This window comes from Miniopterus natalensis, chromosome 20 (assembly GCF_054644295.1).
Source record: "Miniopterus natalensis isolate mMinNat1 chromosome 20, mMinNat1.hap1, whole genome shotgun sequence".
Classification (NCBI taxonomy): Eukaryota; Metazoa; Chordata; class Mammalia; order Chiroptera; family Miniopteridae; genus Miniopterus; species Miniopterus natalensis.
Window position 1 is genome coordinate 12,977,942 of NC_142100.1, and position 27,718 is coordinate 13,005,659.

A 27,718-nucleotide genomic window follows, 5' to 3' on the forward strand; every position below is an offset into this window, starting at 1 on the left:
CCTGTATGACCAGCCCCCAATGAAAACCTTTGGAGTGTGTTCAGGGTATACCCTCACAGGGAGGAGAAAACATGAGGAAGCCTGTGTATGAGTTTCTTCAGATTTTACCTGTGGTTTTTTTCCCTTGCTACTATCCCCTCGCTACTATCAGTTAGCCACAAGTACCACTATGTACCTATGGTTAGTCTTGGGGACCCTGAAACAACTTCTTTCTTGGAGGAGGTTTCTGTAGGTGGCTGATTCCATCAAATATGTATATGTGAATTCCTCTTAGCCTCATCTAGGATATTGAGATTTTATTAGGCTGGAAATCATTATTACTACTTAGTCTCATAGTATTTGTTTGCTTACTACATTTCCCTACTCTAAAATTGTAAAAAAGAAGTCCTTAGCATTCCTAAGCAAAAGATTCTTGAGGTTCTTAGGAGTAAAGGAATTTCTGCCTGGCCAGGCGTGGCTCAGCGATTGAGCGTCAACCTAGGATCCAAGAGATCGGGGTTCGATTCCCAGTCGGGGCACATGCCCTGGTTGTGGGCTAGGCAGCCGATCAATGACTCTCTCATCATTGATATTTCCATCTCTCTCTCCCCTTCCTTTCTTCTCTCTGAAATCAATAAAGATATGTTTTTAAAAAAAAGAGTAAAGGAATTTCTGAGTACCCATCTGAAATAAAGGTGGAGGCTTAAGGGGGGAGACGAGTATTGAAAAATCTCTCTCTCATTTCTTTGTTTCTATTTTCCCTTTTCTCCTTTTTCCAAAGAGAAGGCATTGGACTGAGAAGGATTTAGTCGAGATAGGATTGATCTGAGGAAGGCTGAGTTTTCTTTTTTTAAAATTTATTGATTTGAGAGAGAGAAAGAGAGAGAAACATTGATTTGTGGTTCCACTTATTAATGCATTTATTGGTTGCTTCTTGTATGTGCCCCAATCATATATCAAACTCACAACCTTGGCATATTGGGACGATGCTCTAACCAACTGAGCTATCCGGCCAAGGCCAAGGAAGGCTAAGTTTTCTGAACTAGACATGACATCTCAGCTCCAACCTTGGTAGTTCAGGCAGCCCTGACATGTTTCTAGTGGTACTTGGGGCACATTAATGACATAACTGTCCCCAGCTTTGTCCCTCTGTATGCCACAGTTGTGTTTACTTACTCTACCCTAATCCCAGGCTGTGAAACCAAGCCTATCACTACTCAGTGGATTTTATTTTCTAATTATTTAATTTGTTCTTTCATTCAGAAAACATTTATTGAGCATCTACTGTTAATCGGTACATGCTAAGCCAGGTAAATAAGAAACAGTCCTAATTTCGTCACTCAGGTGACCAGCAACAAGTCGGACTTCCTGCAGGTCCTCCGCTTACTCTTGTATCCCAGGTTTGGTGACCAGATTCCTGCCATGTTCAGAGCCAAAACCCAAGAGCTCTGGGCATCTATTCTCTGATCTGTATCTGAGCTTTGACCTTTTCCTGCTAGGCTGTCTCTAAGACTGGAGCCTCTGCCCTGAGTCCCAACTCCAGGATTACAATCTAACTCTCAGGACACTCTCAGTGAATCCCTCTAGACCATTTTCCACTTAGTTCTCAACACTCTCCCCTCTAGGTGAAAGGTGGAAGGAAAAAAATAGAGAAGAAAGAGAATCCTGTCTATACTGGAATCTCCACATAGGGTTGGCTTCCAGACTCCATCTCTCTGATTTTATATGTCTACCTGTCTTGCTCTGCTTTCCTGGTTCTTGTTTGTCTTCATAATATTGTTGAACTGCCCCTGCCAATCCTCCTCCTGGCTCTGCCTACTTATACTGCTCTGTGTCCAGGAAATCAGGTGACCTGTTTCTGCCTCTCTTCTGTCGTGTGCCATACTAATGGTCCCCAAATGCTGGGACATGGAGAGTTCTGGGCAGAGCTGCATAGTAGGCAGCATTTCTTGCCCTTCCATTCCTCTTCTCACCCTCAGGAGGCTTTTTCCTTTCCCAGGTCGTAAAATACCCTTTCTTTCTTCAGTTAGAATGCCAGAATCTCGGGGTAGTCTTAGCTAACTATTGATCTGATGTTTAAATGGCACTTCGGCATTAGGGACAGGCTGGACCCTCCCTGGTAGACAGATGTTCTTCAGAATATGAGCTGGTTAGCTCTTATCTATAATTGCAGGAATGTGTGGCCAGATGCTGAGGGCAGTGGACTCTCTGGAGTTCACAGTTATCCAGTCTGTCCTTTAGAGTGGTCTGCCATGAAGTAAAAAAGAATGGTAACAGCATTTTTTAGCATCATGAAGCTGAAAATTTTCCATCCTTGCTCCCTTTCCTTTGTGAGGCCATGTTAAAAAGAACCCTCCATAAAGTGAGAGGAGAGAAAACGAGCATCAGCAGAGGGTATCATGTTGCTAGAATCATTGTTATTAAATCTAAAATATTTTAAGAAGAAATTGGAAGAAGAAAACCTTTACCTGTAAACATGCCACACTAACTATATTTGTTTGCTGGGGTTGCCATAGCAGAGTATCATAGTGGCTTAAACAACAGAAATTGATTTTTTCACAGTTCTGGAGGCTAGAAATCCAAGATGAAAATGTCAGCAGTGTTAGTTTCTTTTGCGGCCTCTTTCTTTGGCTTATAGATGGCCATCTTCTCCTGTGTCTTCATAGTCTTCCCTCGGTGCCTGTCTGTGTCCTGATCTCTTTTTACAAGAACACTAGTTAGATTGATAGAACTGGCCCACCCTCATTACTTCATTTTAACTTAATTACCTCTCCAAAGACCCTCTGTCCAAGTACAGTCACATTTTGAGGTACCTGGGAGTTAGGACTTTAACATGTGAATTTGAGAGGGGGCACAATTCAGCTCATAATATTAATCCGTCAGAGCTTTCATTTCTTAGAGCACCTTTTAGTCTTTAACCATATATAACTGTATTCATTTTATGGTCTTTTTTCAAAAATAGCTGACATTTATTATTTCATTGCTGCATGCCATTTTTCATATTGACAGACCATAATTTTTTTTAATAGTTAATTGGTTTTTAGAGAGAGGAAGGGAAAGGGAGAGAGAGATAGAAACATTGATGAGCTGCTCCTGCACACCCCCTACTTGGGATGGGTCCCGCAACCCAGGAATTGAACCAGCAACCTCCTGGTGCATGGGACGACACCCAACCAACTGAGCCACACCAGCCAGGGCCATATATATGTTTTTAATCCTCACCCAAGATATGTTTGTATTGATTTTAGAGAGAGAGAGAGAAACATCGATCGGTTTCTTCTTGTACTTACCCCTACTGGGGATCAAACCAGCAACCTAGGTATGTGCCCTGACCAGGAATTGAACTGGCAACCTTTTGGTGTACTGGATGGTGCTCCAAGCAAGTGAGCCACCTGGCCAGAGCAGCAGACCATAATTTGCTTAAGCATTTCTCAGTTTAGATTCTCTAGTTTTTCCCTTGTAAAACAGCATGTTTGTACACCTAGCATTTTGTGGTCTTCTGAATTACATACTTCTGTTAAAGTGTAGGTGGGTCTTGATGTTTACTACCGAATTGTTTTCAAAGGACTGCACTTAGTTATGACAGTATCAGCAAGACACCTTGTGCATATTTGCCTATAGCTTCACTAGTGTTGGATTTTACTTGTTTTTTTCCTGCCAATTCAGTATACATAAAAGGGTACCTTATTCTTTTGATGCCAAGATAGTGATATTTGACCATGCTTGTCTTTGTTAAATTATGAATTAAACAAACAACCAAAAAAACCCATAAGGGAGAAGTGATTATGTCCTACTGTTTTCTGCTCTATAGAAACTTGAATTCAGTGTTCTCTTCATACTTGCCGTCCTATTGTTTGAATACTGACTCCTAGCTGTGCTTGCTATAGGTAGCTTATTTTCTACAGTTGGGTCTACTAGGCATGCACACAGTCCCAGTCCTCCTTTAATTTACAGATAAGTAGTGGCAGTGATAGTCCAGGGCTGGCTAGTTGTCTGTCCAGAAATAGGAGGTGGTGGTGCACTGACTTTTTAATAAAAGTCCTCTGGGAGGCTATTTAGCTGTTTTGCACTTCACTGGGGTGTATGAGTGGGGGGTACAGATAATTTGGGGGGGCCTAAACCTTTTCTCTGTGGCTCTTGACAGGTATGTGAAAAATGTAATACAAGGTAAAAAAGTGAAACATGCTCTAAAGGTGAAAATGTTGTAGGGCCTTGCTGGGAGCTTACTTGCCAGACCTGGCAGTGATAAGGATGGGCATTTGTAAATGCTAACTGTGGTTGGCGAAGGACAGTCAAAGCACAGAGAACAACTGGTAACGGGGCAGGAGAAACAGTGCATTTAAAGGGAAGAGTGGAGACGAGGCTGGAGAAGAAAGCAGGTGACCTCATATGTAGTCCCAGACTTATTCGAGTTTGGATTTAACTGATGAGACAGGTAAGAGACCTTGAATGTTTCAGGGCCTGAGAGTGATATGCATTAAGATTATTATGGCTGGATTGTTTATATCTTTGGCCTTAGAGAGTCTCAGAATTGATGCGTCACTAGCTGTTTGCTCCCCCCAGAGGGCAGAAATGTTCTATTTTTGACTCTTCACTGCAGATTTTCTTTTCTGCTCTCTGTGTTTGCAGTTTGTACCCAGTGGTTGCTTTCAATCCCTTTCACCAGCGTCTATTCCTGTGTGTTTTTTTTAATTGCTGAAATTTATCTATGCATTTCATTCTCCTGATGACTTATTTCTATATTTATTTGTTTTTGTATTTGCTTCTCTCATGTAGCTTGGTATTTTGGAAAAAATGCTTGGCCTTTTTTGAACATTGCCAAGCCAACCAAAATACTATTATTATTTGTGTGATAAACTGACACATAAATATAGGGTTGAGGAAAAATCCCCAGTTCTCACTTGCATTTATTTATTGAGTTCTGAGAAGCTCTATCTCTGCTGCTGAAGCCATTCTGTTTTCCTCAATGTTTTTGTTTTTAGAGCTGGTCTGAAAGCCTGGATTCAGAAGTTACACCAATATGAAAGCAAAAGATGGTGACATTCATTCATTCATATAATATATTTTTGAGTGTTTGCTGTGTGCCAAGCACTGTGCTTGGCCCTGAAGGGGCCCATTAGAGGGATGAATAAATACATGTGATCTTGTTGTCATGGAGTTTACCATGGAGAGAGAGAGACAGACAAAAAAGCATTAATCAAAAAATTATAAGTAAATAGAATTTAAAATGGTAACAAGTGCCAGGAAGCAAAGTAAATGGTGTCAGTAAATTTTGTTTCAATTTTTAAAAAAGGGCTCAGCTGGTGTTGCTCAGTGGTTGAGCATTTACCCATGAACCAAGCAAGAGTTCACCAGTTCGATTCCTGGTCAAGGCACACGCCCTGGATGCAGGCTCGTTCCCCAGTAGGGGGCGTGCAGGAGGCAGCCAATCGATGTTTCTATCTCTCTATCCCTCTCCCTTCCTCTCTCTAAAATCAATTTTAAAAATTAATTTAAAAAAGGTACATGGTATGAGGGGAGATAAAATGGGGTCCTGATTTATGTGGATATCGGAAGATTTTAAACATAGCTAAAGGATGAGAAGTTAGCCAACGAAGTGTGTAGAAAAGAATACTCCTAACAGAGAGTACAGCTTGTGTAAAGGTCCAGAGGTAGGAAAATTTTTTACTCTTTTGATGACATTTAAAGAAGGCTACAGTGGTTGCAGCTTAGGGAGCTAGGGGGGCACAAAAATAGGCGGAGTGCAGGGCTTGATCACCCAGGGCAGGTCGTAGAAATGATTTTCAGCTTTATCCTAAAAGCAACTTAATCTTTTTATAGCCTTTAGGGGATTGGTGAAGAATTTAAAATGTTAATAATAAGTGATTAGCATAGAGATGGAACTATTTTAAGATCACTGTAAATAGCTTTGTGAAAATTACATTTAGTATGAATGTTAGGTATTATTTTTCTAGTTGTCTTTTCTCACTTTGGAAAAGAGTCTGTTAGATCTTTTGGGGGAACTTATAATTACAGTTATATAATTATAGGATCATAGGAATTTGGATCTTTGTTTTCTAATATAAGCATTTATTTGTGATATGCATTGATATGGTTTTCTTTTTATTTATCCTACATGGAGTTCATTGAGGCTTTTAGATCTGTGAACTAGAGTTTTATCAAATTTGGAAACACTTCTGCCATTATTTCTTAAAACATTTTCATCTGTCCCTTTCCCTAGTTTTTCCCCCTGGGCTCTGATTACATGTATGTTACATGTTGTTCCACATGTTATCTCTGCTCATTTTTTTTCCAGTCTTTTTCCCCCCTGTTTCATTTCATCTAGTTTCTACAGCCATGTTTTCAAGTTCATCAACCTTTTCTTCTGCAGTCTCTCATTTGTTGGTAATCCAAACCAGTGATTTTAAAAGAATTTGTTTGAGATATTATTATTTGAAATATACTTTTCATCTTCAGAAATTCCATTTGATTCTTTTTATATCTCTCATTTCTCTTCACATTCTGTTCATGTTTTCCTCAAACATTGTTCTTTTGATTTTGATTTGCATTTCCTTTATGGCTAATGATGTTGAGCCATCCTATACTATCCTAGGACAACCATTCTTTTTAATGTGTTTGTTGTAGACTTGCATATCTTCTTTGGAAAAACATCTATTCAGATCCTTGGCCCATTTAAAAATTGGGTTGTCTTTTGTTTGTTTGTTTTTGTTAATCCTTACAAAAGGATGTTTTTTCCATTGATTTTTCTTTTTAGAGAGAGTAGAAGGGAGGAAGGAAGGGGGATGGAGGGAGGGAATCAAACCCAAGACCCTTCAGTGCATGGACTGATGCTCTAACTACTGAGCACAACAGCCAGGGAAAAATTGGGTTGTCTTTTATTAATAAGTTATAATAGTTCTTTATATATTTTATGTACAAGTCTCTTATCAGACCTATTTGTAAATATTTTCTCTGATTCTGTGGGGTATCTTTGTTCTTCATGGCGTCCTTTGAAGCAAATTTTAAATTTTTTTTTTTTTTAATTTTCACCTAAGGATATTTTTTCATTGATTTTAGAGAGAGTGGAAGGGGAGGAGGGTAGAGAAAGAAAGAAACATCGAACATGAGAGAGATACATCGATTGGTTGCCTTCTGCACGCAGCCCAACCAGGGATGGGGATCAAACCTGCAACTGAGGTACGTGCCCTTGACCAGGAATCGAACCTGTGACCCTTTGGTCCACAGGCCGACGCTCTAACCACTGAGCAAAACCGTCCAGGGCTGAAGCAAAATTTTTTATTTTGACGATGTCCATTTTATTTAATTTTATTGCTTTACTTTTTGTGTCATAGCTAAGAAACCATTGCCTAATCCCAAAGTTCCGAAGATTTACATATAGTTTTCTGTCAAAAGTTTTACAGTTCAGCTCTTACATTTAAGTCTTTTATCTATTTTGAGCTAATTTTTGTGTAATATGGTGTAAGGTGTGGGGATCCATCTTCATTCTTTTTGCATCTGGATATCTAATTGTCTCTTTACCGTTTAGAAAAACTATTCTTTCCCCATTGAGTGGTCCTGGCACCTTTGTCAAAAATCAGTTGACTGTAAATATGTTAGACCCTCAGCTCTATTCCATTGGTCCATATGTCTGTCCTTGCCCTAGTACACTGTCTTGGTTACTATAACTTGGGAGTAAGTTTTGAAATTTGAAAGAGTGAGTCCTCCAACTTTGTTTTTCTTTTTCAAGATTGTTTTGGCTCTTCTGGGTCCTTTGAATTTCTATGTGAATTTTAGGGTCAGCTTGTCAATTTATGTGAAGAAGTTACCTAGGCTTTTGAAAGGGATTGTTCGGAAACTATAGTTCATTTTGAAGTGTATTGCCATCTTAACAATATTAATTCTTCTCATCACAGAATGTGAGATGTCTTTCTGTTTATTTAGGTCTTCTTTACTTCCCCTCAATGATGTTGCAAAGTTGCACACCCATCACCACAACAAATTTTAGAACATTTTTAGTACCCACAAAAGAAACCCTGTACCCCATTTACATTTTATATAAATGGAATCATATAATATGTGATCCTTTGTGATTGACTTCTTTCACTTAGCATAATGTTTTCAAGGTTCATCCATGCTGTATCACATATCACTGTTTAATTTATTTTTTATTGATGGGTAATATTCCATTCTAAGCCTAAACCAAAATTTTTTAATCCCTTCATCAATAGATGGACATTTTAGAGAGGAGGAAGGGGGAGGGGAGAGAGAGAAACATCGATGTGAGAGAGAACATCAGTTGGTCACCTTCTGCATGTGCCCCGAACAGTGATCGTACCCTCAACCTTTTTGTGTACAGGATGATGCTCCAACCAGTTGAGCTACATCGGCCAGGGCAGGAGCAGTACCTTTGAGAAAGAACGATTTTAAAATGGTTTTAACAAACAAAGAGAAAAACTACCACTAATACTGAAAACTTCATCTTTAATTCTCAAGGAATTTTGTTTCTTTAGAAAGACTATTCCCAGAGGTTTCACATAACAAAAGTTGTATGCTTTTTAAATAATTGCTTAATTAGCCAGCTTGTAATGCTATTATTGCAGCTTTATTTTGACCCAAATACCTTACCTACACCCCGAACACCTGACCTGGGAGGAGAAATTCATTTCTTACATTTGACATAAAGGAGGGGACCTTGGGGTTTGCCTCTACCCTCTGGGACAAGTGCCAGGATAGGCTGGCACCAGCCCCCCCAAGTAGGGGAGGGTCTGGAATGAGAAGAGAACCTGCCACACTGGTCAGAGTGAAGTTTGAGCAGTAAGTAAGAATAGACAGCAGGGTATGCAGCCTGAGCAAAGGGAGGGTTTCTCTTATGATTCATGTCCACAGTGGAGGAGATATGGATACAAAGATAAGATATGATTTTTACCCTTGAGGAGCTTACAGGTTAGTGTGTAGACAGACAAAAGTACTAATAACTGCAATATTGACAATGGGGTAGCTGCTGTTTTTGATGATATTATTGGAGCCCTTCAAATACATGGAGACTGCATTTGTGTTTACTTACAGCCTGATTGTCTCCAGGCTAAACATTCCTTAGAGTGATCCTTATATGGAATGTTTCTAGACCTCACATGTTCTGGATGTTCATCTTTGGGTACTTTTTAGTGTGACAGAGGCAACTAAAATAATCTTTCCCTCACTTCTGCATGCCATCCATCATCAAGTCTGTAAACTCTTCCTCAAACATTTCAAGGTTTACCTTGAAAACATGTAAGAGGACTTGACAGCACCATTTGTCACACATAGTTCATTGGAGGATATGTTTTTATTTTTATTTATTGATGAGAGAGGGGGGAAGGGAGGGAAGGAGGGAGGGAGGGAGGGAGGGAGGGAGGGAGGGAGGGAAGAAGGATCAGTGGGTTGCCCCCTGTACATGCCCTATAACCTGGGTATGTGCCCTGACCTGGAATGGAACCTGCTACCTTTTGGTGTATGGGATGATGCTCTAACCAACTGAGCCACACCGGCCAGGGCCAAACTTCTATTTTTAGGACAGAAGGTTATTTTGCAACTTGGAGCAAGGAGTCCACTAAAGTTAGGCTCCTACCCTCCCAAAAAACTGGGAGATGGGATGCTATCTCCCTTGATATTTACATTTCAAAGAGATGGCCTCCAGGTCCCGAGAAAGACTTTCCCAGGTCATAAAGCTTACAAATTGCCAATCTAGTTTTCAAAAGGATTTATGTACATTTCAGAGAAAGAAAGTGCAATGGTGAGTTTTCTGTGTAAATGAGCAAAGAAAAAGGGGAGACAGAAATGGCTTCCCTTATTTCAACTGGGAAAATTAAGCCTCTTTTCTTTTTAATCCTCACCCGAGGATATTTTTTTCCATTGCTTTTCAAAGAGAGGGGAAAAGGAGAGTGAGAGAGACACACTGTTTGGTTGCCTTCTGCACACACCCCGATCAGGCGGGGCATTGAACCTGCAAACCTGCAACCGAGGTATGTGCCCTTGGCTGGATTCAAACCTGGGACCCTTACAGTATGCAGGCCGATGCTCTAACCACTGAGGCAGCTAGGGCTTAAGCCTCTTATTTTAAATTTGTATTTGTTTTTACCCTATCTCATCTGATATTCACCTGGTTTGTCTGTTCAGGTCTAGAATGAGAGCAGAGGCCCAGTCTTCCTGGTTTGCTTTGCATCCACAGTACTCAAGACAGTATCTCCCATGAAATAGGTGCCCAGTAAATAGTGAATGAATGAGTTAAGGCATATTGACTTGATTAACTTTTTTTTTAATCCTCACCAGAGGACATTTTCATTCATTTTTAGAGAGAGCGGAAGGGGGAAAAAAGAGAGAGGGAGAAAAAACAAACACGAATGTGAGAGAAACATCTGTTGCCTCCCACACAAACCTTGACCAGGATTGAACCTGCAACCTAGCCCTGTGCCCTGACCAGGAATCAAACCCACAACCTTTCAATGTACTGGACGACACTCCTGTCAACTGAGCCACACCCACCAGGGCTGATTAATATAAGCCATTTGAAAGACGTTATTGAAGAGCAGTAGCATGGACAATGTTTATCATGTAACGTGAAGTGAGTCCTGAGTTTTGGTGTCATCTAGCTGCATGAGGACTGCTGTATAGACAGGAAAGCTGAGAATTAGTGTGTCACTCAAGTGGGCCTTGCCAGAGCCAAGATGGGACTCTGGGTCTAACTCCAAAGCCCATGTCCAATTCACTCCCCTAAAAATTGTCAAGATTAGACTTATTTATATACAACAGAAAAACAAAACACAATCCTTACCCTGCCCCCCCAAAGCAATCTCTAGGGTCAGAGAAAGGGACCCAGAGCAAAAATATTTAAAATTTTAAGCGTCATATTTGTGTGTCATGTGGGAACATTGACAAGTTATCTTTTTTTGTATGGTTACATCCTTTCTATATTTAATGGTGAGATTGTGCCAGTTTTGATGGGTTTCTGAGTCTCCATTCTGTCTTCTAGTACATTCGTTTTACCTCCCAGATCTGAGGGACAGTGTGCCTTCTGTGTTAAAGCAGTGTGTTGATTAAATATTGCACAGGACAGGGCAAAATACATGGACTTTAACAGGGCCCCAGGCTCCTCTCTGAGAGGCTACCTGTTGATTCATTAATCAACATTGTTTATATCACACTGACTCATTTTGATAGAAATCTACCTTATTTTCATTTCTTATTTACAGGGATGTTTATTGAAAGACTTTACTCTTTCTGTCAAGATATATGATTGTCTGGTGAAAGTGGCTGGAACCTCTGAAATGATCACTTCATTGTAGTTGATCTGCAGCTCTTTTTTGTATTTTTTTTCCCCTTTGGTTGTAAGCATTCTCCTGTGAAGGAACATGAAGAAAAGTAGGAATTTAGCATTTCTGTTCCTCTCTTGTTATTACTTTATGTTCTTTTGCCTGAAAATTTAATTAAAAAATCATGAACTTCTACCCCCCCATATGTATGTGTTTTTTATTTTAACTTTACTGGATGTTTATCCTGATTACATAAGTAATATTTTCCCCTAGAACATATTTTGACAAATATGAAGCAGCATGAAGAAGAAATGTAAAACCACTGGTCATTCTGCCTCTCAAAACTATTAACATTTTGATATATTTTCTTTCAGTATTTTTTTCTGTGTGTGGTAATTCAGATCATTTCGTTTGTGACTTTGTTGTTCTCTGTCATTGCTTATTTTTAGAAAAACACTGTTTTTAATGTCTGTAGTACTAGGTTAAACTTTATGAAAGCATTGTTTTTGTAGTTCAAAAATGGTTTGAATATCAGCTATTTCATATGATTCAACCTAATATTTCATCAGTGGTTGAACCATTTAGTCTCCTTATGTTAAATAGATTATTTCAGATTTCCAATTACTATTTACAACACTGTGATGAAAGTGTTTTACGTAATCTTTGCCCAAGGTTCTAATTATTTCTTTACAATCAATCATTCCTAGAAGGAACATTGCTAGGACAAAGACTGTTGGCTCTCTTCAGGTTAGAAGGTGCTTTTCTTTCAGGCCTGTGTTGTCTCTTTGTATTTGCATTTCTATACTTTTTTTTTTTAATATCTCTTTATTGATTTCAGAGAGAGGAAAGGAGAGGGAGAGAGAGAGATAGAAACATCAATGATGAGAGAGTGATTGATCAGCTGCCTAGCCCACAACCTGGGCATGTGCCCTGACTGGGAATTGAACCCCGATCTCCTGGATCCTAGGTCGACGCTCAACCTCTGAGCTATGCCTGGTCGGGCTGTATTTGCACTTTTAAAATCCAAGCAAACAAAAACAGTTTGCTTTCTTTTTAAAAATTAAAATGGAAATTGATTGATGAATTTTCAGAGTAAATGTCAAGCACTATACTTTCCTCAGCCATTAAAACATCCCATTAGTATATACATAACCCATGGACACAGACGATAGTGTGGAGAAGGCCTGGGGAGGGGATGGGAGTGGAATCAATGAGGGGAAAAGGGGATATCTGCAATACTTCCAACAATAAAGATATATTTTAAATAAACAAACAAAAAGACATCTCATTAGGACCATATGAATGTCAGTGAGTGACTACCCATTGGGTTTACAGCCTGAACAGCAAGGTTAGGGCCTCCTGGTGTGTGTTAATGCCCTGTTCAAGAGCTTCTTGTGGCAGAGGTTTTCAAGATTGAGATCATCTTTTTTCCTATTTATAATAGATCCTTTATGACAGATATTTACTGTTTGTTTTGAAGATAATTCCAGTTTTTCCATTTTGTCAGTAAGTTGCTGATTTATTGCCTGCTTGCCTTCTGCTAGCCACTATTATGGCATATCCAGTAATAATAGGTATTGTTTACTGAGCACTTACTGTGTGCTGTGCACGGTCTTAAGTGCTTTACACACATTTGATTTTTAAACAGCCTTAAGGGGAGTAACTGTGCCTGTAGGTAGGTTTGGGTAACCTCCTTATAGGCACCACTGGGGAGTGGGGACTGCGGGTTGTCCTAACACCAAAGTGCAGGCGTTAGCTATTAGCTATTGTGCTTTACCTCCTCTGTGTATATACATCATTGTAACCCACCACCCAGGTTCCCCAGAATGTGTGTGTGTTTTGGGGGCACATGTATGATAATTTTAGAAGCTGGAGATGTCCTTTTTATGATCTTTTAAATTAAAAAAACTGACTTATTGGTTATGTAGATTCACTAGCCTTTTATGGTATTGGTTTATTCTGAATGTGAGTTGATAACTTTTTTAACTGTGGGTGTTTTTTTTTGGTCTCATTTTCTAGGTCCAAAAGCTGCTTTGTATGTGCCCAGTAGATTTCCATGGGATCTTCCAATTAGATGAAAGACGGAGAGATGCAGTGATTGCATTGGGCATTTTTCTCATTGAATCTGATCTTCAGGTAAGTCTTAACTAAATTGAAAGTGTTTCTACCATATGAAAGGGGGGATGTAATTAGAATTTAAAAAAAAATTTTTTTAATCCTCACCTGAGGATGTTTTTCCATTACTTTTCAGAGAGAGTAGAAAGGAGAGAAAGAAACATCAATGTGAGAGAGACACATTAACTGGTTGCCTCCCACACATGCTCCACGGGATTGAGCCTGCAACCGAGGTACGTGCCCTTGGCTGGAATTGAACCTAGCACCCTTCAGTCCACTGGCCAACGCTCTTAACTACTGAGCCAAACCAGCTAGGGCTAGAGCAATATTTTAAAAATTAAATAGGTTTTCTGGCCAAGGCCACATGAAAAAACAAAATTAGATGTGTAAGCTGCATCTTAATTCTTCTTTTTTTTTAAAAAATTTTATTTCTTTTTATTTATTTTTAATATCAGAGAGAGGAAGGGAGAGGGGGAAAGAGAGAGAGAAACATCAATGATGAGAGAGTTGTCATTGATTGGCTGCTTCCTGCACACCCCTGACTGGGGATCGAGCCCACGGCCCAGGCATGTGCTCTGACAGGGAATCGCACTTTGATCTTCTGGATCCTAGGTCGGTGCTCAACCACTGAGCCACACCCAGCTGGGCCATTTTAATTATTATTTTTGCTATTTATTTTTAACCATGAAAAGAAAGAAAATCATTTGTACTTTTCTGTTTGCCAAGTCCTAATTTAAATATAAATATAAAGGGAGTAAAAGAATTTTCTAAAAATCTTTCTATAAGAAACTACTGTTGTTTAAATGTGAATTAATTGAAAAATATCTTTGGCAAACACATTACTTGATAAATTTATCTGTAGGTCCCTAATACTTATATTAGGCTTTTTAGGGTGGCAAGGAAGAGACAAGTACAATTGGTGTGATTTGGGCTCTGGGTAAGAATTGGGGTGGCAGCTGATGTCCCTTAAGCCATATTGTTTTCTTGTGCTTCCCCAAATCTGGTCTGCCTCATGGACACCAGGAGAGGAGCCCAACATGCTTTGCAACCCCCCTGGGCCCTAGGAACCAGCTTTTTCTTGGTGTACCTGGTATTTATGCTCCTTGCCTCCATTCAGGAAGGGCTATGGCATTGGCCTCCTTGAGTTCAGTCAGTGGGCTGCCTGGCAGCAGATGTGGCCAGAGTAGCAGAAGTAGTTGACTCACCACATACTACAGAAGCCATAACGGTTTATACAGAGAAGAGCCCCGAGGCGGGGGCCCTTCCTGTTAGGGGGCTGTGCCTTGCAGGGCCCTTTGGAGCTCTGTGCCTGTTAGTATACTAGGGTCCTGGACAGATTTTGTAGCTGGCTCCTTTTTATCCTTTAGAGGAGAAATTGTTTTGTTTCCACTAAAGGAAGTTCTCTGCTTGGTTATCAATTACAGCATAACAAACTGCCTTGAAACTTGGTGACTTAATGCAACAATTTCTTTTTTTCATGACTCTGCAATTTAGACAGAGCTCAGAAGAGTTACTATTTCTGCTCCATTTGGCATCACCTGGGGTGGCTTGAAGGCTGGGGGCCGGAATGACCTGCAGGCTCATTCATATCATATCTGGGGGTTGATCCTGGCTCTTGGCTGGGACCTTAGCTGGGGCTCTCGGCAAGGTCACCTCTGTGTACATGGCCTCTCCATGTGGCCTGAGCTATGTCATTGTGTCACTTTGAGTTCCCAGGGCAAGTGTCCTGAGAAAGGGCCAGGTAGAAGCTGCACTGCCTTCTCTAACCTACCCTGGGGAAAGCAGTTTCATGTGTCCTACCCTCTAGATCCACTAGAAGCAAGTCTCTAAGGCAGCCCCTTTTCCAGGAGGGGTGAATTCAACTCCACCTTTCAGTGGAAGGAGTGTAACAGAACTTGCAGCCATGTATTTAAAACCACCACATGTTTTTTCAGTATTTCAGAACATCAAACAGTATTCCCTTTCTCTGGAGCACACTTACCTAATTTTTAACTGGAGCATCTGTAAATAGGGAAACAACCAAAAGAGCCAATAATGGAAGGCTATGAAGTCATATGCTGATTGACTAGTTTGGAAACTAGAAGAAAGTAAATTTTCTTTGGCTAATGATGGCTATAAAGTCTAATGTTTAATTTGAGAAGAGCCACAGGAAACATGAAGCAGAATATTAAGACAAAACAAAAAACTACAAAGAGCCACGAACAATGGAAGCATCACCAAGTTTAGAAGCATGTGACTGTGAGCTTCTCTCCAGTCCAGAAGATCTGATCCTGGGGCCCACTGAAGGGTTTGGCACAGTCAACACCTCTTTAGTGAAGGCAGTTTTGAGTGTGTGTGCACACACATACTTTCTTCTGGAGATGCCCTCATGGGAGCCCAACCCTCTAGAGGAGGTCAGAACCAGGCCTGGGGACTCATCTCCAGAAGGGCAGGTTTTAGCCTTTCCCTAGGTACTTGTGGTGCAGGCTGGGAAACAGGAAGGGGTGACACCATGTGAATATTCATCTTTGAGATGATTAGGATGTGGATATACTTGGCTTTGGGCTTAATCTGTGTTAAAAAGCTATCAGTCACGTATTTTATTAAATATAAAATTTTTTTTTTTTTTTAAAGCACAAAGATTCTGTGGTTCCTTACCTTCTTCGACTTCTTAAAGGTCTTCCAAAAGTGTATTGGGTAGAAGAAAGTACAGCTCGGAAAGGCAGAGGTAATTTTGTATAATGTTTTCCCTGAATGCAAGGAAGAATATATGTTCATTACCTGTAAGAATCAAGTGTTTAATTATGCTAACACATCTGTTAGGATGCTTCTAGCTGGTTCCACTCCTGACTGTGGGACAACTGCCTGCCTGCAGCCACATGGGCTGTGCCTATTCACTGTTGTCCAGGGCCCATGGGTGAGGGAGGGAGAGGGCAGGGTAGAGCAAGCCAGCTTTCCATTGCACTCTGAGAGTGAGCAGGAACTTTGAGACCTTCAGGAACCTTTTCTCATGTCTTATTGGGCAGAATTGGGTCACCTGCCTGTCCTGAATAGGTTCACTCCTGGAATGAGGTCAGTTCTCCAAATTGCTTTGCTGCTGTCCAAGAGGAGTGAAATGGATGTTCAGGACTCAACCTCTTGTGTACTATAAGTATTTTTATGACTTTGTTGCTGTTGCTAAGTTTCAGTTAAACTTTGCACCTTTAGAAATAGAATAACTTCATATGTATTTCTTTTTATTTTGTATTTTATTTTGCTCTCTCTCTGAGGTCAGAGGAAAAGTTAGATCATCTTTTTCCCTCTTTCCTTCCACTGCCCTCCCCTCCCTTCCTCCTTTCTCCATCCTTGCTTTCTTCCTCTCTCCCTTCTGAAATATTTACATAGGTCCACTATATGCCAGGCATTGTGCTAAACACTTAAAATACTGATGTTCTTCCATACTGCTTTCCCAAGATTCCAAAATCAGCTTGGAAGACCTTCAACATTTTAGAGTTCACAACCCATGAGACTGAAGTTTCCTAGTAATGTGTCTCTCTGAGGCATGCTTGAGGCCCACCTTCAGATATAGCAGGGGGTTGGTGGCTGTGAAGAAGGCCCTTGTCGTTTTTGTTGGTGAGATGGTCCTAATTTGTTAGGTAGGCTCAGTCTGCTAAAGATGGGTTTTGCTATTTTCATGTACATCTGCTTATTCCTGTATTCCTCTTGACCTTTGGGTTTTCATAATTTCTGGTTACCTACTGTGCCTGAAACTTATGCACCCCAAATTATGCATGTGTCCTGGAATTTAGAGGACCATAAAATAAATAGAACATTGCTAAAAAGTCAAACAACTGTTCCACCTTTGTTATCTAATTTGGGAAGAAATAGAATGCCAGTAGATGTTGATTCTACTTTTCTATTATTTTATTTTAAAACAAATATACTTCTATATACATAGACCTTTATTAGTTGGAAGTTTTAGCATTATTTGAAACATTTTTGGAGATGTATAAATTTCCAATTATTGGGTAACATTTCACTCTTCTAATTTTTATTAAGGCGGTATTATTTATGCTTTTAAACTTTAGAGCAATAGTTCTTCCAGTGCCGTCCTTAGAGCAGCAGCAGCATCACCTGGGAACTTGTCAGAAATGCATATTCTCAGCTCCCCTCAGAGCCACTGAATTATAAACGAGGCCGGGGAGCATTTGAGACCTTGTTCCCTGGCACATTTGTCAGTTTGGCTCAAGTAAACTCTTAATAAAAATTGAAAAAAGAAAGAAAGAAACTAGGGCCAAGAAGCAGTAAATCTGCATTTTAACAAGCCCTCCAGGTGATTCTGATGCACAGTCAAGTCTGAGAATGACCTAGAACTGAATCTTAAAATAAGTGCAAAAGTAGAAATGTAACAACTTTCTGCCATGTACTATGCGTATGGCCATAAAACTGGAAAGTTCTTTGTCCTTGATTAAATATTTAATAGTGATTGGACCTACATAGCAGAGGTGCTAACATTTTGAAGGTACACTTGACAGAAGTGCTGCTTAGGTTTTGGTCTTTTGGTCCCTTCTTGACCTCGAGGCCATGCCCCTGAGAGCCTCCTTGCTAGGAGGCTCAGTAGTGGAAGTGCTTAAAAACCTATGAGGAAAGAGCAACTCTTTGGAAGTTCTTATTAGGATTGTCTTTATTTGTCAAAACAGAAAAGAAAAGAAAGCGTTTAATTCAGTTTAAAGCAGTAGTATAGGTATTAGAAAATTAGTCTCCATATTCTGATTTCTCACTTTTATTTAGGTCAGGAATAAAAAATGGAATTCGTCATATGGAGAGGCTGTATAATCTCAGACTGACTCAGGAAACATTTATGTTTATCGAATGAAAACATTTTATTGAAAGAAAAGTAGGAGTATTCTCAGCAAATATGTTGGGCCCATATCTACTTTTCTGCTGTTCATCTCATCGAGGGCATTCACCACTGCAAATTGGTCCCTTGGCAGGCCATGTGAGAGAAGCACCATACTGAATTGGGTGACCAGTGGGTGTGTCCCAGTGTCTCATTTGTGACGCTCTGATTTGTGTCTTTATGGATTCCAGGTGCCCTCCCAGTTGCAGAGAGCTTCAGCTTCTGTTTGGTAACCTTGCTGTCTGATGTGGCTTACAGGGACCCTTCACTTAGGGATGAGGTAAATGTGTGGCTAATTGTTGTGTATTTCTGTAAGATCAGAAAGAGTCCCAAAATGGTGACAAGAATAAAAAACAAATTTGAAGTGATTGGATTGTTCAATTTATTCCATACTATTAATAGCAGACCTAAGAAATGTTTGAAGCTTGCCTGGGTTTTCTAAGACTGGTACTGGTAGAGGGAAATGAAGTGGATATAGTCTAGCTGGTCTTCATCAAGGCATTGTGCAAACCCTCTCCTGACATCCTGTAATATCGTCTGAGCACCAGAACAACTCATAAAGGACTGTCTAAAGGACCACTCCAAAGGGTGACTGGTGAGGTGCCAGCCCAGCAGGAGCCTCCAGTAGCCTGCCTCCTACTGTTGAAGCAAAATGAGCCAGATCTATGAATGAAGATTGGAAACCAAGTTGACCTCATTTGCAGAAAATACAACTCTAGGCTTTGACAAACAACCCGTATGATGAACTAAAGTTAATACTGTGAGCTTTGCAGGGATCAGTGATAGGCAAAAAATACCAGCTACGTAAATAGAGGTGGCATAGCTTGGGAGCAGCATGTGTGGAAAAAATTTAAGTATTTTATTTATCTGTGAGCTCATTGAGCCAGCAGTGTAAAGGAGCTGCCAGAAAGCTAATGACACATACATGGAAGTCTAGAATCTGTGTTGAGTTTGGTGATTACTCAGTGAGTCCCAGCATCCCTAGAATATTAATGAATCTTATACCGAGTGCTATAATTCAACACGGTTTCTGACACAGTGGACTGCAGTAAAATCAGAAGCCTACAGTTAGCATCATAAAGGACTTGTAATCATAAGGAATGGATGAAAAGAACTAGGGAGGGGTATTTAGCCATGAGAAAAGGATTCGGGAGCCTATCACCTGCTTGCAGAATATGATAGAGGAATAGGTAGCCCCAACAGCTGGTGGGTACAAGCCAGCCCCAGGAGGAAAACATTGGCCCAGTGTTAGGAGGAACTCTGGACCAGCCCAGAGAGGAAGGATTCCTGTCCCTAGAAGGTCAGCTGATTGGCCCCTCAGCAGAGCTTTCATGTGGGGAGTCACATATCAGATATAAGGTTGGACAAGATAATGCCTGAAGTGCCTTCTAATTCTGAATTAATTTTGTAATGTTTTTCTGATTTTATTTGTAAGTTTGCTCTGTTTCCTTGGCTATTACAGATCCTAGAGGCAGTTTTACAGGTTTTGCATGTCCTTTTGGGAATGTGCCAGGCCTTGGAGATTCAAGAAAAAGGTATGATTATAGATCCAAGGCTTTTTTTAAAAAATGGTATTGTGATTATTTTTTTCCTTGCTTTTCCTCAGTCGTCTTTTCTTTACTACCCTATGTACGTCATGATGAAAACCTTCTTATATTAGTTGCCTGTGTTGTGTGTTAGCTAAGAGGTCACGTGTGGGTCAGGAGCACAACTCTCCACCTAAAAATACTGAGTGACTTTGGACAAGTCACCTCATCCTTCTGTGCCTATGTTTCTTATCTCTACCATGTCTGACTTCCAAAGGTCATTTTTCCTCTAGGGTAAGGCTGACAATATGATTCTGGGAGCAATAAATATATTGTTTAAGTATAGTAAAGATGCTTGATAACATGACTTACCTGTGTAAATGATATGGATAAGCCATGAATAGACCAACACCTCCTGTGTGTGACACAGATGCAGTCTGAAGTTATTGTTAATGCCGGATTGAAAATACCATTGATCAGCCTTTGGCGTTGACCCTTTGCTTGTTCCTATCCTGCAGATTTGTTGTTGGTGAGATGTGAGCCAGTGTTATAAGTTGGTGCGGTGTAGTTCTCTCACAGGCAACTTTCTGGTATCAAAACGTTCTTTCTTTGTCTTCTAGAATACCTCTGCAAATATGCCATCCCATGCCTAATCGGAATCTCACGAGCGTTCGGACGTTACAGCAACACAGAAGAGTCTCTCCTCTCAAAACTCTTTCCCAAAATCCCTCCTCATTCCCTCCGGGTCCCGGAGGAACTGGAAGGCGTTCGGAGGCGCTCCTTCAATGACTTCCGCTCTATTCTCCCCAGCAATTTGCTCACCGTGTGTCAGGAGGGCACCCTGAAGAGGAAGACCAGCAGCGTGTCCAGCATCTCCCAGGTGTGGCTGCACTCCTGGGGAGGGCAGAGTGGTGAGGCCTTTCTAAGTGCTCGCATGGACACAATCCTACTTGTGTGTAGCTTGGGGAAACTTAGAAAACAAAGTGTTCTCAGTAGAATTCTCTTTATTATAAAAGCTTTCCTTGTTCTTTTTACAATTTATAAGTGATTTCATCTCCTAGTCATGAAGTATTTGTTTCCTAGCAAGTGGGTGCCAAAATCTATTCTGAGTGGGAGGCAGTTGGTGCCTTTAAAAGTATATAATTGACTCATGGAGAATAGATACAAAACATGAGACTAATTCAGCTTAGTAATCAAGTATAAAATGTATGTCTAGACAGGAAGAATTTAGTGATTTGGTATATAGTAGAGAACACTAGGTGTAGTGGGCTTCAGGGAGAAGGTGAGGCTTAGACCACAACTTGAAGTACAACTACTATTGAGCTGGCAGAGAGAACCTTGTTGAAGACAAATCTGACTGAGGCTTGACTGGCCTTTTCTGATCTGGAAGTATGGTTGTGTGTTTCAGGTCAGCCCTGAACGTGGGATGCCCCCTCCCAGCTCCCCTGGAGGATCCGCCTTTCACTACTTTGAAGGTGAGCTTCACCATCGTATTGACCTAGCACTTGGATAAGTAGTCATAGTGACTACTTCTTGTGATGTCTGGGGTGGTAATACTAATGCTCTGCTGTCATGCATCTAGAGTGTCACACTTTAAGAAAGCACTTACTTTCTTTTAAACTTTTTAGAATGTAATTTTAAAATATTTCAAACATAGAGAAAAGTGCAGAAAATAATACACAGACCCCTATGTCCCTGTGGTCACAATTTTAGTATGTTAACTTGTGAAAGGACTGGCTTTCAGTTTACAGTTAAAATGAATTTCATGGAATTTACTAAATTTGATTCATATGATAGCGATGTGCAGTGTCAGATGAGTGTTAAAGTTGCCTTCAACTTATCCTCAAGGGAAGTAAGACTCTGATTAAGTGAAACGAGATGGGGACATGAGAATTCCATGCCTCATAATGCCATCTGTTGCATTTTCAGATGTTACTAATTGCTGAAAAAGCATTTCTTAAGAGGATCTTGAAAGATGTGAGGGAATTTTTTTTAAAGGGGAGTATCTGAACTCAAATAAATAAATTTGGGCAACTTTGCATACAGTATTTCTTAGATATGTGAGAAAACATATGTTATGGTCTCTGTGTATATTAGAATGTAAAGGCCAAGTCTGGTCACTCAAAATCCCATCTCCTAGAGAAAACCACTTGTCCTAGAATATATTCCTCCGGACTTTAAACAACCCCTTTGCCACCTGTATGCCCTTGGAGCATCTGAGGACAGCCATGATGTGTCCTCAAAGGCTTCTTTTTCCTTGGTAAACCACTGTGCTTAGACTCCCCTCCCCATTGGGACTCCTTGCCTTTAAGCACTTCCAGTGGGTGCCTAGGATTGGGGCATGCCCAGGTGTGGGCTCACTGTTTGAGCTTCATTCATCAGGTACAGGCTGAGCACTGGTCTCCTGCAGGGGTGAGCTGGACACACAATTTTTTCACCGCCTGAAGGGTACCTAATTGTCAGAGAGACAGGAAACCACTGCTCCTTCCTTTTTTGTTCCCATGCTTCCCATTTTACTTAGACGTTTCTTACAGTTAATCTCCCCTTCTCTCTTTCTAGCTCCTCTTCCACAGCGCTGTAAGAATTCTTTTTAAGAATCAATTTTTAAAAGCACATATCTGATCATTTAATTTCCTGCTGAAAATTTTCAGTGACGCCCCCCTATATAAATCCCAAATCTTAGATCCTTGGTCCCTGCAGTTTCCATCTTTTGCCTCCATCTATGCCCACCACACACTGGCTCAGCCACACAGGACTTCATCCTTTTGTCATAGTGTCTATCCAGGAGATGCCCTCTGATAACAAACTTCTTACCTTTTATTATTATTTTAAAAAATACACTTGCATATACTTAAGGTGTACAACATGATAATTTAATACACATATACATAGTGAAATGATTATTACGGTTAAGCTATTAATGTAGCCATCTCCTCACATAGCTACCATTTTTTTCTTTTTTTGGGGGGAGGGGAGGTAAATGCACCTGAAATCTACTCTCAGCAAATTTCTAGTGTTCAATACAGTATTGTAACTTTGGTCATCATGGTGTATATTATCTCTCCTGACTTACCTTACATAACTGCGACTTCATACCCTTTGACCAAAATTTCCTCATTTCCCCCCACCTCCCTGCCTCTGTTAACCACTGCACAGCTCTCTGCTCCTATGTATCTGATGTTTTTAGGTTCTACATATAAGTGAGATCCTGTAGTTTTTTTCTTTCTGTGTCTGGCTTATTTCACTTAGCATAATGTCCTTCAGGTTTGTCCATATTGTCACAAAGGGTAGGATCTCCTTTTTAAGGCTGATTAATATTCCATTTTATACACACACACACACACACACACATATACAGGATATATACGCGTGTGTGTGTTTTTGTATGTGTGTGTCTTTACATACATTTTGTACCCACACACACACCTTCTTCCTTTAAATTGGCTTTGTTCTTTCCCTCCCTTCTTTCCTCATTCATCCCCTCTTTCAATGGTCATTTATTATGCTGGCCTCCAGCATCTCAACTCCTTTCAGTATTATTGTCCAACCCATCCCCTCTGTTGTAAGTTGCTGGTTTGCTGTCTTGGGATCCATCCACCTTTAGTCATGTCAGCAGTGTGTCACCAGCATCATAGAACTACACACCAACTTTTACACAATTGGAATAAACTCAATTCTTTGCTCTTTCTATGCTCTAGTGCTTGAAAGAAGTCATAAAATTTATTCTTTGTTCTTTACAGATTGACAGTGTAAATTTTCATATTTAATATGAAAATATTTACAAGCTTATTTTCCAGTCATAGTCTTATATCATAGTTTTTAAATAATGGATTTTCAAATGACTATATACTTTTGGGTTTATATTATTATGTGTTGTATGATGGACTATTTTGTTCTGATTTTGAAAGTTCTAGTAATTTTCACTTTTTTTCTAATATTGGTGGTAAAATGTCTTTGGAGCCCTGAGGACTACATCTTTAAAAAGGTGTAGCCCTAGCCAGTTTTGCTCAGTGGTTAGAGCATCGCCCCATGGACTGAAGGGTCCCAGGTTCGATTTCAGCCAAGGGCACATACCTCAGTTGGTTGCAGGCTCATCCCTGGCACTGGTCAGGGTATATGCAGGAGGCAACCAATCGATGTGTCTCACATTGGTGTTTCTCTCTCTCCCTTCCACTCTCTCTGAAAAGCAATGAAAAAAATATCCTCAGGTGAGGATAAATAATAAATAAATAAAAGGTGTAATTCTTTTTTTCTTCCCATGTGTTACGTTGTCTGGGTTGAAAATGTTAGGACATGATTATAGCTGAGCCTTTGACATGAAACACCCCAGTGAGGGGCATCACTCCTCGAGGATTTGCAATCCAGCCTTTACTTCTTAATTTGAAAACAAGGAATTGTAGTAAAAACAAAAGCAAAACCTATGTCTTTGTTGGTTATTGAGGGAATCAGCTTAAGGAAGCATCCTGGTCATGTGTTACTGTGACTGACTATCTGGTTTTCTTCTCCATCAGTCTCTTACTTACCTGATGGGAGTGCCCTGGATCCAGATTACTACTTCTCCACCATCAGTTCCAGCTTCTCAGTTTCTCCTCTTTTCAATGGCATCACCTATAAGGAGTTCAATATTCCACTAGAAATGCTTCGGGAACTCTTAAACTTGGTAAGCAGAGCACTGTGGATAAACAGACCATGGGTATATCAATCACTAAAATTGCCAGGGGTATAAGCCTGTATTTTTTAAAAGAAAAACTAGGAGTTTTTCAGTCTTTCAAATGAACGATTTAGTAGTTATAATTTTCAGATTAAAGAAGGAAGGAAAGTAACATTCACAGAGCAGTTGTGCATTATGTTCTCATCTAATCCTCACAGCAGTCATTTTGGGGAGGCACCATGCTCCCCATTTTAGAGGCAAGGAAATCAGTGTCAAATACATCAAGGATCCATAGGCCAAGGGCAGGGTCAAAGCCCAGCTCTGGGTACCTGGTTCTGTCTCAGGGGTGCTCTATACAATTTAATACAAAACCTAACTTTTTCCAAATTGGATACCTTTGGATGGCCTTAGAGGTGATATCAGAGAAGGCATTGGTGCCATTGTCTGAGTCCTAAAATGGACTTTGATCCAGGGACTCTGAAGTTCTTATGATTGAGCTGGGATGCTTCAAGACATTCAAGTGAGTAGTGGTGAAGACATTATCAGGGACAGACTCTAAAGATTGGCCTTTCTGTTTCCGAAACAATGAAAGAAGATGAGAATGGCACCTCCGAAAACTTGAAACAGACACTGGAGAGAGTAGCCATCTCCTCCTGTGGGGTGTGAATGGAAATCACTCAGAGAAAGGCTTTAGACTGAAGATGTAAGAAGATATCAAAGCACTGGCGATAACTAATGAGGATAGAGCCATAATGAATTACTGAATAGCCTAGGATGTTTTTGACGTTGTCGGGAAGGAAAACTCCCCCTAAACTGCTCCTCACTGTCAGTGTTACAGAAAAAATGATGACCTGGGTGGCCCATGGCTTTCTCAAATGGCTCTTCTTAATATCATCTCAGAAATCCCAATTGAATGTTTCAGATCCTTTCTTAAAGAAGGGGAATTATTTTTTCCACTACATTTTTACTTTTCAAGGTTAGGTTTTCTTCTAATTTTTTATTTCTTCTCCTGGCACAAAATGCTTTCTTAAAGTACTGCAATTATGCGGGGGGGGGGGGTTTCATCTGGTGATCCCACAGTTGGCAGAATAGTCAATTCCTCTACTAAATGCTGGTATAGGGAATGGGTAGAAATAATCACTTCTATTAGAAATTTAAAATGTCTACTGCAGTTTGAGTACCTGGGCAGCTTCAGAAGAGCCCAGGGGAAGAGGAAGGAGCCGTCAGCACCAGAGGACTGGCTGACATCTGGGAGGGGATTTGGATGAAATATCAGTGATCCCTGGAGCCTGAACACTTTTGCATCCTGAAAATGGAAATCTAATGTCAGCAGATTTGAGAGAGTTGGTACCTTTTCTGTTTTTATGTCATTCCAATCTAGATAAGAAAACTTCCAAGTGATGGCAGAATTATAAGGGCATTTTGTGTGTATAGTTTGATATTTATATATTGTAGCCTATTTTGCTAGCACATTTTCCACCACTTGGGCCTGCTTTGTGGTTTTATCCGTCAGCATTTGTTCTTTAGTAAAAGGAGCTGGCATTCCTGTCTCCCACTGTGTTTGCCAGGTGCCTCATGAGGTCTTGTTTCATTGATAGGTGAAGAAGATCGTTGAAGAGCCTGTTCTCAAATCCTTAGATGCAGTTGCAGCCAGTGTAATAGAGGTACGTCCCTTCTGAGGGCATCACACTGAGATCTACTTGCTGTGAGTCTCTGTGTGGAGAGAGCAGGGAGGATTTGTGTGGGGGCAGTGAGTTTTCATCTTAACTTCCCAGTCCCAAAATGACACCTGTCACTTGAAAAGCTTGCTCTGTGCTGGACTCTTTTAAATATATCATTGCACAGTGCCTCTAAGCAGTGGTCAATGTCTCCATTTCACACATGAGAGAGAGAGGTTTAAGGGACTAACTACTGTGCCCTTGTCACATAGTCACCTTGGGAGCTGGGAATGCAGTGGGTGCTCTGACTCTGAAGCTCTTTGTCTTCCTTGCTCCTCTGATGCTTTCCAAGCTGCTTCTCTGGGCTCAGTACACACCTCTCACACTTTTTTTAGGCATGTTACAAGCCCCTGCTTTTATGTGTGAGGGGTGTGTACTTAGGGAACTTTTGTCTTTAATGTATTTGGAACTCATGCCTACAGCATTATTTATAAAAGTATTAAGTGTTGGTGTTGGGAGGTCTCAAAACTACAGGAAATATTTGGATCAGTTCTCTTTTTAGTGTTGGGATCCAGAGCAATTGCCATTTGCCAGCCTGTGGGCATGTGCTGGACCCAGATTCCTTGTTAAGCCTGGTGTTCTTTCTCTCACCTGACTGTGAGACACAGTGTCTGGTACCACTGGGGCTCAGCTCTGAAGGGGCAGGGAGCCCCCAGTGACCTTCCTGTGTTACAGAGTGTGTCTTCTCCTGCCCTGCAAATGCACTCAGCAGGCTGTCTGCAGGAGTTAGGTGTATGTGCCAGGTGTGATTTACTTTGGGTCAGTTCGTGGCTGAAAAGCATGGTTCCTATAACTCAGGTTGCAGTTTGGCCCTTCCTATTTTACATTTAACTTTTTTACAGTTTGTGTCCTGCCTGTTGGCCTGAGCTGTAGCTCTCTCACTGCTTGCAGTTTCAGAGGGCTCTTGTTTTCCTTTGTCAGTATTTGGTCATGTAGGACCCAGTACAGATCAGGACGACCAGGGCCAACAGCTGGGCTGGGCAGTCAGAACTCCTGGTCACTTGTTTGGCCTGCATGCCATCTGTAATAAATGTCAGTCTGGGTCCTGAGGGGGAAGTTAGAGCTCAGTGGGGATCCCTTTTAGGGCTTATTTTATGGGTAGAGGGAATGCTGGGAATATGGGACTCTGGGATCCTCCTCCCCATTGAACCAGAGCAGTTTTTGGTATTTTTGTTTTATAATTTGGGCTTTAGTATAAATGTCCATTTTAAGAAATGGTTTTGTTGCTTAAAAAAGAGCGAAACCATGACCTGTATTACTGAATATACTCATCATCAATAATCACTAGCAATTATTACATGCTTATGTGCCAGACACTAGTGTAGGACTTGACTCACTCACTCATTGAGTTCCACAGCAATCCCCCATTTACAGATGGGGAAACTGAGGCTTGCAGGGTTAAGGAACTTTAGTTACATAGCTAGTGAGTAATGGAGTAATGAAGCCAGACTGCATTATCTGGGCCCCCTTCCTCTGCTCCTTGCTTGCAGTGACTTCTTCCCAGCTCCAGAGTCAGGCCCCTGGATCACCTTAATCAGCAAATCTCATCTCTTCATCTCTTCATCTCTGTTACACAAGGATGCTATGAGGACTGTGTGAAGTGA

At 40.7% G+C, this 27,718-nt stretch overlaps 1 protein-coding gene across 1 annotated transcript in view; it reads left to right on the forward strand.

The window, feature by feature from the left end:
• The window catches only part of PI4KA (phosphatidylinositol 4-kinase alpha), a 96,889-nt gene that overhangs the window by 1,874 nt on the left and 67,297 nt on the right, over positions 1–27,718 (forward strand). Inside the window, exons 2-9 of the mRNA XM_016204326.2 lie at positions 13,266–13,382; positions 15,975–16,068; positions 18,411–18,499; positions 19,682–19,754; positions 20,366–20,625; positions 21,154–21,220; positions 24,257–24,405; positions 25,995–26,060. Of these exons, the coding sequence (XP_016059812.2) occupies positions 13,266–13,382; positions 15,975–16,068; positions 18,411–18,499; positions 19,682–19,754; positions 20,366–20,625; positions 21,154–21,220; positions 24,257–24,405; positions 25,995–26,060 (915 nt within the window). The remainder of the gene's footprint in view (positions 1–13,265; positions 13,383–15,974; positions 16,069–18,410; positions 18,500–19,681; positions 19,755–20,365; positions 20,626–21,153; positions 21,221–24,256; positions 24,406–25,994; positions 26,061–27,718) is intronic.